The sequence below is a fragment of the Thermobia domestica genome, chromosome 2 (genome assembly GCF_964235325.1).
Source record: "Thermobia domestica chromosome 2, izTheDome1.hap1.1, whole genome shotgun sequence".
Classification (NCBI taxonomy): domain Eukaryota; kingdom Metazoa; phylum Arthropoda; class Insecta; order Zygentoma; family Lepismatidae; genus Thermobia; species Thermobia domestica.
The window spans coordinates 9,756,680-9,776,225 of record NC_137455.1 but is presented as its reverse complement, the minus strand read 5'-3'; the positions used below and the strand labels follow the sequence as shown (position 1 = coordinate 9,776,225).

General features: G+C 37.1%; 1 protein-coding gene across 9 annotated transcripts in view; it reads right to left on the bottom strand.

Annotated features, from left to right (window-relative positions):
* Dyb (Dystrobrevin) overlaps positions 1–19,546 on the bottom strand; it is a 351,963-nt gene that overhangs the window by 72,854 nt on the left and 259,563 nt on the right. For 7 of the 9 annotated variants that reach the window (XR_014128235.1, XM_081738417.1, XM_081738404.1 and 4 more), the window contains 3 exons: positions 17,347–17,445; positions 13,638–13,755; positions 10,037–10,152 (listed from right to left, as the gene is read on the bottom strand). Coding sequence is in view for 8 of the 9 variants with exons in the window: in XM_081738417.1 (XP_081594543.1) it covers positions 10,037–10,152; positions 13,638–13,755; positions 17,347–17,445 (333 nt within the window). In the remaining variant the exon portion in view is untranslated. The remainder of the gene's footprint in view (positions 1–10,036; positions 10,153–13,637; positions 13,756–17,346; positions 17,446–19,546) is intronic. The other 2 variants (XM_081738408.1, XM_081738412.1) reach the window with 2 other exon arrangements.

Here is a 19,546-nt window from a genome sequence, read left to right as displayed (position 1 = left end):
TTCCATTTACGAAAATTATAAAACTTAGAGTGTGATGAACGTTGTGTATGTTCCTGAATAGCGACCATCTTTGTTGTCGGTGGAGTGTCATTTCTTGCATTTGCAAGCGTGTACGAAAACTACTGTTGCTCAAGATGTACGAATCAGACACATACCAAACAAAAATGAATGTTTAGAGGAGAGACTGAGGTACACGGGGAATATACACTCTTGCTTCTTAATAAATATGCACGGTTGCAAACCAATACATGAAATTACCAGAAAAAGTACAGAAAATTACACTTTTAAAGAGGCTGTATGTTGGAATGGCATAAAGTGATGGGTTCATAAGTTTTGTGCTGAATACTATTGCATGTAAAGAGTCTGCAGAAATATCCACAGTTGTGATACTACTAACATTGTAGATTTATGGGGGTCCGAAAGTTGAAGTTTGTGATTTTGATACCATTTTTGGGGCGTAACATCTTAGGACGGCATCATGTGAATAAACTATTGAAAAAAAATCAGGACTGATATTGCATGGAGAAAAGTGAGGACATGGTAAAAACGCAAAGAAAGCACGTACATGAGGATGGTCGTAGACCTGAAAAATTTAAATGTTTGGATATGTTTCGTGCTAGATTTCAAAAACTACGCATGGTTCAGCAATTAGGCTTGCTTTCGTTTGTGTTCAGTTGCGAGTGGTGTTTACTCCGTCTTTCTAGCTCCATGGTCATTGCCACGTCTATATGGAGAGGGGTTAGCTTCTCCTTGCATCCACGACACCCATCGTCGAACTGGACCGCGATATTAAGACACTCAATGCATCAGCAAAGTGTCATTGAAATCCAATCCCAATGACGGAAGTTAATATGTTCACAAGATTGCGTTATATAGCATAGATAGGTGTAACTGGACCACTTCGTATGGAATGACCCTTATAGAACATGATGAATTTGAATTGCATTTTGAAAAATAAAGTTAAATATAGGGGAAAAAACGAAATTTTAATTCGTTATAATGAAAGTTCGAAATTAAATCGAGAAAAGAGAACGGGTCTAACAATAACTTCTCAATTCTGAATATTTCGTTCTACTGACATTCTTTACAAATCTTGAAATCTTTTCAGTTTAACGTATCACGATTAAGGCTAATGGAGATAATGAAAAAAAGCAAGTGAATGATGATGGAATTATGTGGTATAAGAAAGCAGGAGTAAACGAAAGTTCCCCGAGAAAACTCACAGACACGATGCTGTCCACCACAAACTTACGAAGTTGTAATAAACATATTTATTCCTGTTAAACAAGTGCTTTTTTTTTCGATAATTGTTATTGCTGTTACTAAACCTATAATAGTAAACATACATAGGATAACACTGGGCGGAGATCGAACCAGGGATCCCACGCACCAGAGGTAAGCATTCTACCACTGAGCCACCGTGCCCCTCGTGGCATTCACTACAAACTGTAATGGGAAAACATCAAAATTTGAGCCTGGTAGGCACCTGGTAGTTTCTTGCCTTGAAATTTGTGTCCGTTGTAAACAGTGCCTAGAGAAACCTACGAGAATAAAACTTGCGAAAGAAATCGTACTACCAAATATAAGAAAGAAGTTGTAATAAAAATTTTTTTCTGTTAAACAAATGTTTTTTTTTTTCTTCGACAATGCTTACTGTTACTAAACCTATAATAGTAAACATACATAGGATAACATTTTTTTTTTCTAAAATACAATATATATATATATTCTCTACATCAGTGATGGCCAATATATAACGCACTGCGGGCCACAACAAAATAAGAATCATACTTTTGAGTGATTTTCCTCCCCGAAACCCTGAGACGATGGTTTGATAAATGTGTGTTAGTTATACATTTTACGTTTATTATGGGTATCCTGCTTCTTGAATTATGCATCTAAGCCAAATAGAGACACAAACACGAACATTTGAAAGTATATATATACAGAGTGTAACAAAAAGGTACAGCAAAATTTCAGGGATGGATTCCTTATGGGTAGACAAACAAACAAACAAACAAACAAAAAAAATCGTATGACCATATGTCAGGCAACGCATCGTTACAGAGTTACGGACATTGAGCCGTCTGATGCTATGAAATAGTCATCCCTTAATGTGACTCAATTTAAACCTCAATAGCTCACCTTCTAATTAAACTAGGAAGATAATTTTGGTAATTACGTGATGCAAAAAACAAAAAACAGGTAGTTTCCCACCCCAATCCGCCTTGGTACCCCCCATATACATGAAAGACATATCAGTCGAAAGCTTCATCCTTCAGCAACACATTGATATCAAAATTATCCTCCTAGCTTAATTAGAAGGTGAGTTATTGCGGTTTAAATTGAGTCACATTAAGGGATTACTATTTCATAGCATCAGACGGCTCAATGTCCGTAATTCGGTAACGATGCATTACCTGACATATAGTCCAAGGATATTATAAAATAGAGGATCTGCCCTTACAACAAAATCTTGAAGCCATACGTCACAGTTTCGCCACCCCTACTCTGCCCACTTCACCCAATAGAATTGCAATGTTCTGAGCCAACAAACATGGCGAAAACGAAAGTAGCCAATCAAACGATCGGAAACGAGAGTAGCCAATTAGATGTGCCGATGCTCGGTTGTTTTTTGGCTTCATTATTTAATAGGATGAAGATATATATGGGCAGATCCTCTATTTTATAAAATCCTTGATATAATGAACACGTACATATATATATACAGAGAGAGAGAGAGTAGATGGATAAATAGATAAATAGATGAGAAGTAGAGACCTACATAGCATCCTAATACAAGGTGTTGTGACGAAATCAGGTAGCATTGCGAATATCTAGGAAACGACTTATCCAATATAGATGGTTGTCAAAAAGTTTTGCAAAGACCTTAATTCAGCAATGGATCGACAATTGTTGATAATGATATGTATGCGTTTCAAATATAAATAACCCTTACCACTACACTCATGTGATCCCAGTTCTCATTGTTGATACTTGAGCATTTGGATTAAGAAATAAACGCTTATACCTTGTTTTGAGATATCGTATGTTTAACCTTGTACTTGTAAGAATTTCTGAGACCAAAGATAGTTAAACTAAAATTTACTGTTCCTGGGTATAACTGGAGAAAATTTACTGTTATGTCTAGGTATAACAAACGGTTCTGCGAACTCAAAATATTTTAACAACCGGTTCCAGCGAACGGGCTGAATAGCACCACTGACTATAAGGCGTGTGTATTTCCTAAACCTCGGTTCAGTATCAACGGCTTTACTTTGCAGAATGAGTTTGGTAACCAGAAGCTTAAGAGAAATATCATAGCTAAAAGTTAAGTTCCGATTCAGGGGTATTAGCATGTCCAGTTAAACTCTTCATGTTACGGTAGTGTTTCTTAAAGTCCTTTCCCGTTTTTCTTCCTAGGCTGATGAAACATATTTGCGGGGCCCGCGGGCTGCCATTTGGCCATCACTGCTCTACACATTGAAAACTCTACGAAGTATATACAAAAAATACAACAATTTTTACCTACTATGAAATACAGGAATTTACCGGGATTTCTCATTCACTACAGTATACGCAATAAATACCTCGAACTTCTATAACGGAATAATTTCATGCTGTTCAGTCTAAAGACATGCGTTTATTTATTATTATTCAATTATACTCAAGGTTTCTGTTGTTACCACAATTATACATTTCCCTCGATAGTCCTTCTGCATGGCGCTTCACTGGAGTCAGAATAAGGGAACAAAACTATGATATTATATACTACTACTAGTTACAGTATGAACCAATTAATAATAAAATTTAAAGTTTACAATCACATTTAAAAGCCACATCAAAGCACACTAAAGCAAGAGCAAATGAATAAGAAGAAGACAAAATCATAAAATTAACTTTCTTCCTTTTTTTTTTTTTTTTTTTTTTTTTAACGTATGATTTTTGAATAGTAAGGCCAATGTGTAAAGCTCCATGCCATTGTATAATTACCAGTAATGAACTAAAGAATGGTAATTGGGCTTAGTAATACGACTAGAAGTACTAATCACTCCCTAGAGTTACAACCTACGAAGAGCTACGGCTGTCCAGATGGTACGCGTTCAGCTGGTGATGCAAGGTCAACACATCAATTCCTAATACCTTTACATCCAGCTTTACCTTTCCACATTGAAATTCGATATCATTTAACCTTTAGAAGCCCACCTGAGATTTTAACAAAATCGTTGACTCTCACACTATGGGCTCTGGTCAGCCCCTAATCATCACAGAGTCATGATTTATACACCGTTGGAAAGCTTATAAGCCACAGATTCCAACGAGGTAACAGTCGCGCAATTCCCGCCATATTCGTAGAAGAAGAAACACAAAAATTCAAGATAATAAAAAGATTGACTTTGCGGGGTCCTGGAAACAGAACTTGCCAACTTTGTCCCCTCCCTACTCCCCCCATATAAGCAACACGTGCATTCATGTCCAAAATTATTGTCGCATGTCTATAAATATGTTGTTCTACGAATATAAATTGATAACGAATTCGCCCGGTATTTCTTATAATGTTAGTATGTGTATAGCCGATAAAGACATGTATGTGGCAAATTTCATGTCAAAAGAGTAGTAAATAAGAACAATAAAACGAAAGTATAACTTCCTTGTCCACTTAGCAACATTTTGTTTTACTCATTCTAATTTTCGTATTTATATTTCCTTTCCTAAGAAATTTACTACAAATATACATTTCCCGATTATACACATAGTATCAGTATTAAAAGTGCCCTACAATATCATTATCAAATTATATTCTTACAAGAAGACAGTTACAGATATGCGACAATCATTTTGGACATGAGTGTACATACAGGTTATTACCATGTAGGGGACCACTTCATTGCTTCACATACCAAATTTTATGGATGTGCCACAAAGAGGGAAGGAATGTCCCCCTCAAAACCTGATGAAAAAATAAAAAAACGAACTTCCCAACATACATAAAAGCATACTAGCGAAAAGATTCATCCCTTAGGAATACATTGGTACCAAATCATATTCCTAGCTTAATTAGGAGCTGAGTTATTGATGTTTGTCGTAAAAATAAATGTAATTTACGTTAAAAAATAATAAACTCCAAAAGTTGGCCAACTTTGTTCCCTCTCTACTCCCCCATATAAGCAAGAAGTATAAATACAGGATATTACCATGTAGTGGTCTACTTCACTGCTTCACATACCAATTTTTATGAGTGTTACTCCAAGGAGGGAATGCTCCCCAAAACCCTGTTGAAAAAATACAAAACACGGCCTTTACCCTCCTCCCCCGCAGTTGTACCACCACATACATAAAATGCACACCGGTGGAAAACTCCATCTTCAAGAATACATTGGTACCAAAATCATCTTCCTAGCTAAATTAGGGGCTGAGCTATTCAGGTTTAAAACCTCGAAGCATCAGTTGCGTCAATGGGTGTTTAAAGGTTAAATGTCTCCGCTAAGTTCACCCTTAACTTTTTCGAGTTTTAATGAATAACTTAGACCATGAACATCAAAAATTTAGTAAGCAAACCAGACAGTAGACGAAACATGCTACTTCACAATCTAATAATTATATTTCAAGACCCCTCGTATACTGTATAAATTTGGGAAACCTCATAAAATGCGCATCCGAATTTCTGGTCTATAAAGAAAAGTTTGTGTGGAAAGTACACTGAAAGTACATGTCATAATAATTGCTATAAAAGCATCCAGCTCACCGCAATATTGAAGTTTTATAGGAGATAGAGAAATTGGTTGCTAAGAAATGAAATCTTTACGTTTTACGTCCCACGTTATGCCTGCTAGGTTAAAGGAGACGGCGATGATGAGAATGAAGAAAATGATGGAATAAAGAAAGTGGATGGAAACGGGTTATTAGTGTGTTTTATCAGAATTTGTTTGTACTGGGCGTTTAATCTTCGTGACTGGTTATAGCGTAATTAAAGTGAAGCTGAGCTAGATTCAGAAATAATGTATGGTTAAGAATTTATAAAGAACGAATGCAGTTAGATATTATGTAATTATTAGTAGTTACATTATTTGATGTAAAGCTACTAATAGAAACCACTAGATAGAACTGAGATCCAAGTTGAATAATAGTTATAACTGCATTGAATTATAACAGTTTGAAAACAGTTATAATAAAGAAAATAAATAACTTTACATATCTTCGCGTAGTTTCATTTTAATCCTAATATTCGCTCACTTTTGTTTCTGTGAGCTTAAAATACAAATACGCAAAGGTACGTATGAAGAAAACTGAAGTAAGAAAAAAAAAAAGTTCAATCAGCTCTAATAGATTTGAGGTGGACAACATTGTGTCTGTAGGTTGTCTCAAGGTTCTCCCGTTTCCTCCCACATTATTGTTGGGAGTGTAAATAATCGGACAAACTGTTGCGCAAGTTAGCAATTTCGGAAACAAGTGAACAGCGCTACTAGGTTCTATTTATTATATGTATGAAGTTTATATTCAAACTCTTGACGATGTTAAGAGTTGCGCCAGAAGTGGCTGATGAGCTTATAAGGGACATGAGTTATAAACAGTTGTGTTTATTGTACAGTTTTCGGTATTTAGTTGTGGTTTGCTTTAGGCATTGGATGTTAGTATGTTAATGAGCCGGTTTAAAGAAAATGGCTATGTAAATAGTACAACAAGATAACGTTGCTGAAATGTAAATGTACCTCAACCTTAGTGGTTGGAATAATGTGCGTTTATGTACCTGATATATATATAGATATATTAAAGGTTGACAGTAGTCCGAGAATAGTTCATTGGTATTCACTAGTAAGATTGGTAAAGTTAGTTGAAATATAATAATACTACTTACTTATATATATAAAAACTAACAATTATCAAGCCAACAATTAGGTTCACAGTAATTCAGTTTCATTAAACATCCATCTCCTTTTGTCTTTGTGGAACGAAAAAGTACATGTTTCATTTTTCACTCAATTGCTACAGAAATTTGATGTTCAAGTTTAATTATTTTTAGAGGATTTATTGTTTAATGGTAGCAGCTATCCTTACTTAGTTATTAGATCAGGGTTTCCTTTGTGCGCCTTGACTGGCTTACAAGGGTGCCGCTCAAGCTAAACCACACTTTTTCTAATAAAAAGTAAATATCTCTAAAAATCGGCATGCAATAAAAAATAAAGGCGGCCGTATCCAATCTTGATTCCACGATTTTAGAAATATTTTCAGTAAGCAACTGGCTCATCCATCACCACACTAATTCCGAAAGTAAGCAATCCTATGCTTGTTTTCTCAAAGTATTTTATTTTTTTCATAATTTGTTCGTAAATTTAACCCTTTAAAGCGCCATTTTTCCCATCAGACTGATTTTTTTTTTTTTTTAATTTGGAGTGGTTTCGGTGTATTAAGCACGGGAATTCTTTTAAAGAAATAATGCAAATAATATGAGGTCTATGGGATATTTTATGGTGTTTGCATATAGGGTATATGCAAAGTTGAACGTTGATATCTGCAAAGTCCATTAAAACCAGATAGAACCAATAAAACGCGACGAATGTCAGCGTACTTGCACTTTTGCACTCAGTACACTTCTATCCAATACAGAAAACGCCAACAGTTCAAAAACTGTCCGCCTAAACGAGGGAAGAACGCTCAAAAATGACTATATGGCGTAACTCCGTGTGCAACAAGTAAGACAAAGAGTTCAACGCTGGCTTACTATGACATTTAGCGGAAAACTCAGAATTTCATTAGTAAAAAGGCATCTTAGCTGATGCGCAAAGCTGCTTTTCTATGTCCAAACTAGAAACTGCATGGTGCAATACAATTTCAAAGTGAACTTTGCATATAAGCAAAGCTGCGGGCTAAAGGGTTAAAATAAGTGTTTCATTGTATATGTATATAAAAAATATGTCATGTTGTGACTTCAGCGCCACCAAAAATCAAGGAATACTATTGACACAGTGGACCAAAAAAGTATAGGAAGAACTGTATTAGACCATCTGTGGTACCTATAATTTTTAAAACCAATATTCATTAGTAGAGGATAACAGCAGAAAACTTATGTCGAAATTATAAGCTGCAACTATAATAGTAAACGGGGATTCCGTATAAAACGTCGTCTAGTGGTTATAGTATTGGAGTCACGTCCGTGTGGTCCCGGCTCCGATTTTCGTCATCCACCCAGTGTCGTGAGGCAAACAGGGGAGTCACATAAATAAAAGACGTGACGGCCACTAGGTCCAGAAAGCTTCTGATATGCCTGTTAGAGATAGAGCGACGAAACACACTGATCATATGTTGGTCGCTAGGATGGACGTAGTTCAGCTGGTCGCTACCAGATGGCATTGGAGCGGCCCAAGCCCACAAAAGGCTGCTTCGCCAGTGAAAAAAAAAAGCGACATCAGCAAAAGCTTGTATTTCTTTGCTGTTTCGTCTGGAAAAGGCTCAGTTTGTGGCCAGAATGTAACCGAGCAATAAGAAGTGGGTTATTTAGTAATCTACTGTGCTATCATCATTAATTGGCAGCACATGAACCACTCCCAAACAACAGAAACTGCCACGGCATATACGACTGCTAGGGTTATCGTGCATCGCGAACTGCTGCCATCAGACGATCAATGAACTTTGTGCTTGTAATGCAATGTGAACATGGAAATTCGAAAACGGTGCACAGTGCTTCTGAACTGGTTCAGAACAACGTGAAATCATATGATGCTGACGTCACCGTGACATCGTCATCTGACTTGGTTGGGAAATGCTAATACATCCTCCCTATTCCCTGGACCTTGCACTGTCGGATTATCTTTCTATCCACTTGCTACATCAACATATGCAGGGATGACAGTTCCGACTCTCGAACAGGTGGCTCACACATGGACAACTTCTTTGGTTTACGTTCGGTGAAGTTCTACCATCAAGAGATCCATAGTCTACTTGAGTGTTGGAGACAGGGTTCTTGTTGCTAATGACAACTATTTCTCATTTTCTAGATTTGTCTTACTTCATATCTCGTTTTTCTCTTTGTAGGGTCACAATCTGAGAGAACTTTTTAGGTATCTAATATAATGACGTTGTGACTATGCATTACTCAGGTGATATATACGCTATCCAAGCCATAGCCCATCGTGAAGGTTGTACAGCAAGGAGCTCAGTGTGCTTTTCTAAATCGACGAAGGAGTATTAAACATTTTTACGAATAGCATGTCCGTCATTGTGATCCCGATTTTTAATTAACTGATAACGTTATATTTGAGAGGAAGGGTCACTCATTTATACACGTTGGACGAAAATATTTTACAAGAGCCTCCATTCAAAAGAAAAACACAAATATTCTTTCGACAATTATATTCGTGTATCTTACGCTTATATTATTTAATATAATTTTGTATGTTTTTTGTCTTTTTGTTCCAAAGATTAGCGTAAACACTGCTCGAAATATGTTGACATATTTAATTACTTATTTTCCCGTAAATCAGCAAGTGTTTATATATTTCAACACTAAAATATAACATAACTTAAATAATTTGAATTTTGTGATACATTGTTTTCAATCGTGATTAATCAAGCTATATTCTGTAAAACAGCACCTTAATTAGATTACACGCCCAGATCAGGGTTCTCTACCCTCGGTCCTAATTTTTACATGGTTCATTCTATAGAATAAAGTATTCCATCTAATGTATCTGTACATTTCCTAGTAAACTTTATTTATTTACTGTGATTTATTATCTCATAGAACATAATAAATTAAAAAAGAGATCTAGGACGACAGAATAAGTACTGTATTTGAATATTCCTGAACTTAGGGCTATGTATCAAAAGTCACTCAAATATCTTTTATGCAATGGATAAATACTCAAAAGAAGTAAGGAATTCAGGTGTGAAAAGTTACCTTTAGCAACTAAAGTGACAAATCGTTGTTTGTAACTATGCATAGCAGGTGCTGTTTTTTTTATTACTAAAGCTTTACACATTTTCCCGAAATAACTGAAAAACTGCACCTAGCTACTGAACACTGCGTCACAAGCAATACCTTAACCTTGCAATCTCCCGCATAATTTCTCTGTTCTTTGCTTCCAGTTGACTAATAAGCTCCCGCTGGGCTCTGCTTGTATCCAAAGTTAAGCTGGTTTCAGATGAAGTTCGACCCTACATAAACAGAAGATATGAAATTATTCAGAAACAGAAATCTATATTTAGAGCAAACAAATATCAATCAGATATATGTAAAATAAAATATGCGATTTTAACATAGTCAACATTATTAACTAACATATTACTCTGTTTACTAACAACCAACACGTGCTCATATTAATGAACATAATCCATGTGAGTCCTACTACGAATTACTAAAGGCAGACGACAGGGACAACGGTGACACCACTGGTCGTGTGACGATGAAGGACCATCACCGTCATCGCCACTGCCCCAGCTATAAAACCAGGAGGATCTCAGCAACTACGATCAACCTTTGGCTGATCACCTTCACTCCTTTAGCTTGCTCGGGGCTCTAGGCCTTCTTTTCTGCCCGGAACTCTGTGGGACTTCTAACCTCAGGCACCCAGCTTCCGTGGAGCTTTGTGGCTTTCAACCCTCTCCTCCCCCCCCCCCCCCCCCACTGCTTGCGTGTGGCACTGGGGATCCTAAATCCACTCCACCTAGCTTGCTTGGAGCTCTGTGGAGATCCTTCCCAATGCTGCTCAGGCCTTGGGATATCCCTCTTTACTTAGTATTAGTGAACTATTTATATTAGCATGATTTTGTATTATACCATTTATAATAAGGAGATTTTTATAATAAAATTTGCTCGTAGGAGAAACGTTTCCATGTATAATTTAGCTCTACCTATTTTCTATCTATACCTGCATAAGAAGGAATCTTAATTTGTATTATGAAGGAGTTAAACTTCAAACAGAAGCTTCAGTGTTTGCTGGTATATTTGTACAGAACGGTTAAACGCTGTTAAACTGGAGCTATAAGTGAATGTTTCTGCCCTCACGTGGAAACTTTCTGACTGAAAAGGTAAAGCTTTCACTTCTTAAAACTGCAATGAATTAGGATTCTTGGAAAAAGTATGATCCTTAATTTATACGTTTATCACTGTTTTAATTTTGGTGTTCTTTTTGTGAGTAAAAATTGGAATGAATTTCCTGATAACTGTAACTGTCTTCTGTGTCAATTGTATAATTAATAATTAATAATAATTAATAATAATAATAATAATAATAATAATAATAATAATAATAATAATAATAATAATAATAATAATAAACGACATGAAATTTGTCTTACATCAATCTGCTGATGAACATTAATAAGCCTACAAACTATGCATCGTATCTGTTTCAAGAAGCCCTGTTAATCGGTTTTGAGAAGTGAAGAGTTTACCTTTTCAATCAGAGAGATGCCACACGAAGGCAAAAAGCTTAACCTATGTCTCCAATTAAGCAGCATTTAGAGGCTACTGACAAAGGTGTCAGCGCACACTGAAACTATTTGAAATTCAACTACTTCGTGATAGAAGGTAAGACTGTTCATTTTTGAATTATTCATTATGTATCCTATAGCATCTATCAACAATTATGACCATTATTAAGCTTATGAATATTGTAATGTCTATTAAGTAGAAATAATAACAGTCCGGGATTTATCTGCACCTAATTTGTTTTATAAAATATTACAAAACAGTTTATGTATCTACAAAAAGAATATATTAGAATCTTTCCTTATAACAAGTAAGGGGAGGGAAGGGATGTTCTGTACGGGAACCCTTTAGCTCATGGCAGCCTCCAGGGCGTCTTCAGGATATGGTATTCTGGTAACCCCTTTAGTTCATGGCAGACTCCAGGGATTTGGGCAAAGTAATACTCTTTCGTCTAAGGTGACCTCAGGAGCACATGTAGGTTAAGCGATCAGTGATCAACTGATACTTCTTTCCTCTTCGGGTCCATTTTTCATTTAATAAAGTGATTTCTGGGTGGCTCGTTCCTCCTCAGGTTTCGTCGTACTAGCTTCGTGTCTTCCTGGTTTTACGTGTGTCGTCTGTAGCTGGAGACCCGGATACCATACTAAATACATTAAATAATATCGATACAAAGGCATCTTTAATAGGCCACCAACTAAACTACTCCAAATGTGAGATTAGCTTCCTGGAAACACCTCTAGAACAGGTATGTCGTGAAATTTTAAAATTTAAAAATAAACTTACGCCACTCAGTGGGTCTATAAGTTTAGATTTTATATGACGGATTTTGTATTTACCACGAAGTCTTTAATGATAAAATCAATTTCGAGATCAGCGGTATCAGTTAGTGTTTAAAATGGAAACAATACTGCTAAATTCTAATTAAACTACGTGGGTCGTTCAATATATAGGTTTTCCTAAGCTGTAAAAAATTATTTTTTAAGATACATTTGTAAACTATCCATACATGTGTAGGTGGTTCCTGCCTCAGCTCTGCACATAATCCCCATTGAGATTCAGGCATTTGTCTCACGACTGCATCAACAGGGTGTCTACTAAAATTTCAAAATGAAATTTAGTGACCTTTTCTTTCCCAAACCATAAAAATTTAGTAACATTCGCAAGAGCGAATTTAGGTGCAAATTGGGCCGAATTTTCATGCATGCGATAGAAGCGTGCTTTGCTTGCGACTTGGAAGCGTCTAAAGCCGACCATAGGCATTTTTGGTGGTGAATTTTGACGTTTTATAGAACAAAAGTTTCCAGTCTATACTTCTTTTTGTACAGATTAAAAACACCATGACCCAAAAGCTAAATTTCGTGACTACTTCTTGACTTTTATGACCGATAGACACCTTGACCAATTTGTCCAAACCCTTTGCAAAAAATCAGGGTTCTAGCTATTTAGCACTTTTCTGTCATCACCAATTGAGAGCAGACCAGGTCGCTTATATGGACCCTGAACTTTTCTTCAGGGAAACACAATTCGACATAAGCGATCTGGTCTCTTCTTATTGACGATAACGTCCACCCGCATTCAGCACTCAAACAAGACACAAAATTGAAGAATTAGAGTGAGAACGGCTGCCTCACTTTGCATACAGCCTCGATTTAGTGCCGAGTTATTTCCATCTTTTTCCGATGTTAAAGTCTGCACTGCAAGGTGATCATTTTGAAACAGATGAAGAAATAAAACGGAATGTGAGGAAAGAGCTAAATATCCAGAGCTCTGATTTTTTGCAAAGAGTTTGGACGAATTGGTGCAATGGTGAGACAAATGCCCGAATCTCAATGAGGATTATGTGGAGAGATGAGGAAGGACCTACCTACACATGTATGTATACAGTTTTGTATTTTACAACTTAGGGAAACTTACATGGTGAATGACCCACGAATATGTGTAGCGACAGCACTACCAATTCGTGGACGATATTAAAAGTCGTAACTTTTACATGAAGACAAAAAGGACAGTAGTTTAATGCGAACTTTCTAAGACTGATGACAGAACACGCTGATGTGTTCATAGTTTAACGTGTAATTTGTCACCGCTCATAATAGACGCACTTTTTTACACCAAAATTATGGAAAAGAAATGCGTAAATTAAGCAAACGATACAAGAATAGAATACTAAGTACTAGACTCTACATATTTATACTTTGATTGAACTTACTGCAGTTCGTGCCTCTGCTGCCAGTCTTGCTGCGTACCTCGCTATAAGACGATGCTCATCATCCAAACGGGTTGACTCTAGACTGGAAGTGTATTTGCTGGGACTGCAACACATAGGACTGTTATTTAGTAGTAACATTCTAAAAATTATACCCACATTATTTTGAGATCACAGTCATAGCAACAAAGTATGTGCACAGGATATACATAAATAAACAAGTTTCCGTACAAAATACAAAACCGAAATCGAGTACTGCTATTATGAATACTTGTAGGGAATTAATTACTTTCATTATTATTGTATTACCATCACACTAGTGTGTTAGATTCGTCACGTTTAAATACTGAGTAAATGGAGAACAATCATGCTTCTGACAATGCATAAATTTCGTGGTAAAGTCAGATTACTTCAATTATAACACTATAAATTTCAGGTTACAAACATTATCAACTTTACGATACCATTTTTTAATTTCGAATACTGAAGGCAAATACAAAGTAAACAAAAAGAATACACAGTACGTAGGAAAAATAACAGAACTTATTAAATTAAACAAAACGAATTAGGTATTTTACGAACTGTAGTTCTTTTTATTCAAAATACATCCCTTCCGCATCAATACATTGCTGGCAACCAATGCTAGCATACAATTTTTACTGTCCTTTTTCGGAATTGCCTCAATAACCCTTGTCACAACAGACTGGACATATGTAACGTTGTCATAAAATGTTTCTTTCATGACCAATTTTAATTATAGGGATACGAAATAGTCACACGGCGATAACTCACGTGAATACGGAGGATGTGGAAGCACACAGATTTGTTTTTTTAGTCAAAAAGTCACGAACTGCAACGGTTCTGTGACATGGTGCATTGTTGTGCAATAAAGACTAACTGCCTGGCGCTCGATACTCGGGTCTTACGCGAACGATTCGCTTCCACAAAAACTCCATAACACCCAGATACCCTATAGAACGAATTCCCTAAGTGTAATATCTTTGGAATCATAAAAACAAATCAACATTGCCTTCTCAGGTGACTTTTGAAAACGCAATTTTTTTCGTTTTTGCAGAACCTGAGGACTTCCATGTACCACTTTGGCGTTTTGTTTGCGGGTCGTATTTGAAGCACCAAGTCTCATCACCAGTTACAATCGATTCCAGGAATGTTCTGTTTCGTCTGGCTGTTTTAATCACGTCCTTGCAATGTTCAACATAAGCAAGTTTTTGGTCATTTAAGGCGTGCGGAACAAATCGAGCATAGACTTTCTGTTTCTTTAAATCCTTTGTCAGAATTTCGTGAACCATACCTTTCGTCGTATTTAATTCCTCCGCCATCCATCTCACAGTCGAATTCGCATCGTGGACGATCATTTCTCGCACTTGTTCCACCAGCTCCTCGCGACTTTTGTTTTTCGGTCTGCCTGGCTTTGGGTCGTCTTCCACGGACTCACGACCGTCCCGTAAGCGCGTATACCACTCGAACACACGTGTACAAGATAAGCACTCATCACCATACAGTTGTTCATCATTTTCAATGTTTGTGTAAATGTTTTATCTAGTTTGAAACAAAATTTAATATTGGCTCTTTGCTCCATCGTGTTTTCGTGACGAGATGACACCAGATATATTCACTTTTCTTGCTGTAACTTGACACACCGTTAATCAGTTCCCATGATTGTGGTATCGTTTTGTTGAACAGATATTCAGCTTTCCGATATGTTGCTCCAATAGATGGAGCTAGTGGTTATATGTACAGAAAAAAAGTTCCGTTACTTTTCCGACATATTCTGTATAGGAAAATAAAATCATGGTCAGAACTCGATACAGATCTAGAATTAAAGAAAATAAGGAAATGTTGTGTGGACTAATGAAGGAACAAACAAAACAAAGTGTTCACGCTACCAGAAGAAATAAAGAAGACAGAAGAAGAAAGAAAATGAGACGATACAACCATCATTAACTAGTACAGATATTAGTCTAAGAGAACTACCTATGTAGAGCCAGCACTTAAAAAGGCGAAAACAGGTGAAGCTCTCACAGTAGATGAAATGATACGACCGCAGCTCAACAGCTGTAGGTATACATTGGCTCTATAGGAGACAATAAAATGCATCTGGAGAAGAATAATTCTGCCCATTGTCAAGAAACGAAAGAAGAAAAACATATATTAACTACCGTAGGATAACATTAACTGGTCAATATACCAAAATCTTTAAATCTATATAAACAAAAATGAACGCGATTATGTTTGTGACTTAGTAACTCTTGAACCATCCGACCGATCTCGATCAAATTTTCAACATGGATGAGGTTCGGGCCTGGGATTCTTTTTACCATTTCACTTTAACGGTACAACTTGGGGGAGGGAGAGATATATAAAAATGATTGAAAATGACCGATATTAATATCAAATCCATAGTTTTCTGGAGCTCTGAGATGAACAGTGATACTTCCGATGTCGTTTAAATCCAAATTCAACCCTGCAACTTGGAGGAGGAAGAGGGGGGATAAAACCAAATCCACGACGACCAAACATGGGTGAAGTGCAAACGGTTTTGCGGATGGACACTGAAATGACTAACTGAAAAGAGCTGAATATACGATAAACGGTTAGTTATATATCCAGATGGATCATGCCAACGTACCTAAGGAGCACACATGAAAAGAATTCAGCAGACTGGATTGAAAAAAAAATATGGGTGGATCAAACATTACAAAGATTATCAACAAATAGTACGAATGAACTATAAACAGAAAAATTATTTGAAGTTTATGTGTGGACTGAAACACGGCAATGTGGTGTAAAATATTTAAGTTTAACGTTCCACGGTTATGCCGGCTAGACTAAAGGAGACAGTGATGATGAGAAACGAATGAAATGGTGGAATGAAGAAAGTGGGAAGAAACGGGAGAACCTCGAGAAAACCCACGCACACGATATTTGTCCCCCACAGGCAATGAGATGTGTCCTATACTATTCTACGTTGTTGAAGAGTGGAACATATCGGCTACTATACGTTCATAGTAAGGTTCTGTGTACAGTCTATCAATTATCAAGAAGAGATAGACGCTCTAATCTACTTAATTTGGACATTAATTGCGGAAGTTATTCTTTTTCCTGTATAAAAGAGAAACAACATATTTGTATAAAACAGTTCAAGAAGTACTCTAGAGAAAAGGTCTGCCTTGAAAGAAAGAAAAGAAAAAAAAAACACACAGTAACTCCACGACGTACCAAACGGGTAACAACATTTGCTATTTTATACAAGAATACGCTCTTCTTTGTCTTAAATAAATTTTATATTAGTTAATTGTACTACCATTTTCTTATACTTTTTTTCCCGCCAAGTGAACTTTGTGGTGGACAAACACCGTGTGCGTGGGTTTTCTCGGGGTTCTCCCGTTTCCTCCCACTTTCTTCATTCCACCATTTCATTCATTACTCATTATCACCGTCTCCTTTAGCCTAACCGGCATAACCGTGGGACGTAAAACTCAAAATTTCATTTCATTTTCTTATACTTTTTATTTTTTTTAATAGCACTTAAATTATTTTCCTCATTTCGCCACAACATGCAGAACCTATCAATCGTTCTAAGTAACCCCAGACTTACTTACATAATAAGTCACGTAAAGGTTTACGGAACTCATTCTTACTAAGTCGGGGTTACCGTGCTGAGATTCAGAGAAAAATAAGTCTATCTTACCTCCTGCCTGTTGATCTACTGTCTAACGATCCAACATCAAACAGAGGCCCAAACGTTCCCTCTGGAAACCCATTATGAGATGGCAGAGGAGATGGAGGACTATAAAGAAAGATGGAATATAATCATTAATCAAACGCTAGCAGTGCGTTACCTATCATATATAGAATAACTATTACGTAAGTACGTCCTTAGATTACATACAAATATCTGGGCTGGCGGGGACTCGAACTGCAATATGCTTGCCGACTGGTTGATTAAAGCAACCTGCCAGCAAATGAAATATCAAGATTCAGGTATCCACCAGCCTTCAACATTTTGTATGTAGTTACATAATTTCATAGCTACACGGGATAGACCAAAATATGGAAACACCTGAGAAATTGCACATTACCTTTATTAATAACTAGTAGGACCACCTTTGACACGCAGAACGCCCTGCACTCGACAGGAAATGCAGAAATACATATTGTGTATGGTTGTCAAAGAGATGTTGTACCATTCTTCCGCCAAAGCAGCTGAAAGTTGTTGCAGAGAAGACGGTGGTGGGTAGAGGGCTCTCATCTTGGTCTCCAAAGATGACCAAAAGAGTTCAATGATATTGAGGTCTGGCGATTGTGGAGGCCATGGCAGATGTCACACTTCATCCTCGTGCTCATCAAACCAGTCCTGGACGATGTAAGCGGTGCGAACAGAGACTTTGACATCTTGAAACATGACATTACCATCTGTGAGAACAAACTCTGCACCATGAAATGCAGTTGGTCACTTAAAATGGTTACGTAGTCGTTGGCAGTGACATGTCTATACAGGATGACGATGGGTCCCGCCAGAATGCCAGAATATGGCTGCTCAAATCATCACTGAACCACCGCCATGCAAAACTCTTTGTAACACTAAGCCTGGGCCATATGCAGAATCCTTCTGACGTGTGATTAGTGCCATACTAAAGCGTTCGACATACATATGCTTCCTGCAGAAGTCGAGCGTTTAGCATGACGCTAATCATTTGTCAAAACGACTCTGCATAAGGCGGTCTGTATCGTACGCTTGTGCTTGCGTTCTGCACAAGTAAACTCGGCCAGCAGTTGGAAACAATGTAAAGGAAGACTCATCCGTTCAGATGACAGTTTTCCACTGCTTCATTCTCCAATTTTTATGGGCGTTGCACCATTGTCTCCATATAGCATCATTGACAACAGTCACGAGTGGTTTGGGAATTGCAGATCTACCACAAATACCCTGCTTTTGGAATTCTCTTCTGACTGTTTTGACGCTAACAGGATTTGTAAGCACTGTATTTAGCTCAGCTGTGACTTTTGGTGCTGTGATGATCTCCTGCTTTGTCACAATCCCACCCAATGTGCGTCTGTCTCTGTCACGCAACACACACTTGCGTCCTCGTTGGTGCGGCTTTTCCGGAACACTCGTAGACAGTCATGGTCTCAGATACTGTGCCTCTTGATACACCAAACATTACCGTTACTTTCGGCACGGATGCTCCCACCATACGCGCACCCACAATTTGTTTTCTTTGAAACTCTATAAGCTCAGACATGATTCACGATAACCTGTACCAACCGACCGCTGAACTGTAAGTGGCCCAACTGTTTGATTAGCTAGGTTGTATACCTCACAGGATCTACCGGTAACCACAGCGACACCTACCATTCAGATACAAATCGTGTGTGAAATGGCTACCTCTTTTATACAAGGTGTTTCCATATTTTTGTCTATTCCCTGTATATAGCTATATAGCTATAACGTACCTTCTAGAACTTGAAAATAATGATTAAGTAATTAGTAATTACAAATATAATAAATAAGTGAGGGTGCAAGGTATTCTTTTTATTTTATTCCTTAAATTTTAGTTTACATTTGTGAGGTTTAATTTTAAAAATTGTTCGTTCCTCTTTTTATCATTTAATTACCGTACTTCTACGTTATCTTCACTCATAGTAATATACAGGGCCGGATTAAAGGAGGGGCTTAGGGGGCTATAGTCCCGGGCCTCCACACTGATCAAAATCTTAACTGGTTATCTAAAAAAGAACCATGAAGATACAATCATTATCATAAAATAAAATATAACCAAAAATATTAAACATATTTTCTTAACTTTCCTACTATACTTTCACAGAAATATATTAGGAGAAGCCAGCAGGGACCACATATTTTTTCTAGCCCCGGGCCTCCAGATTGG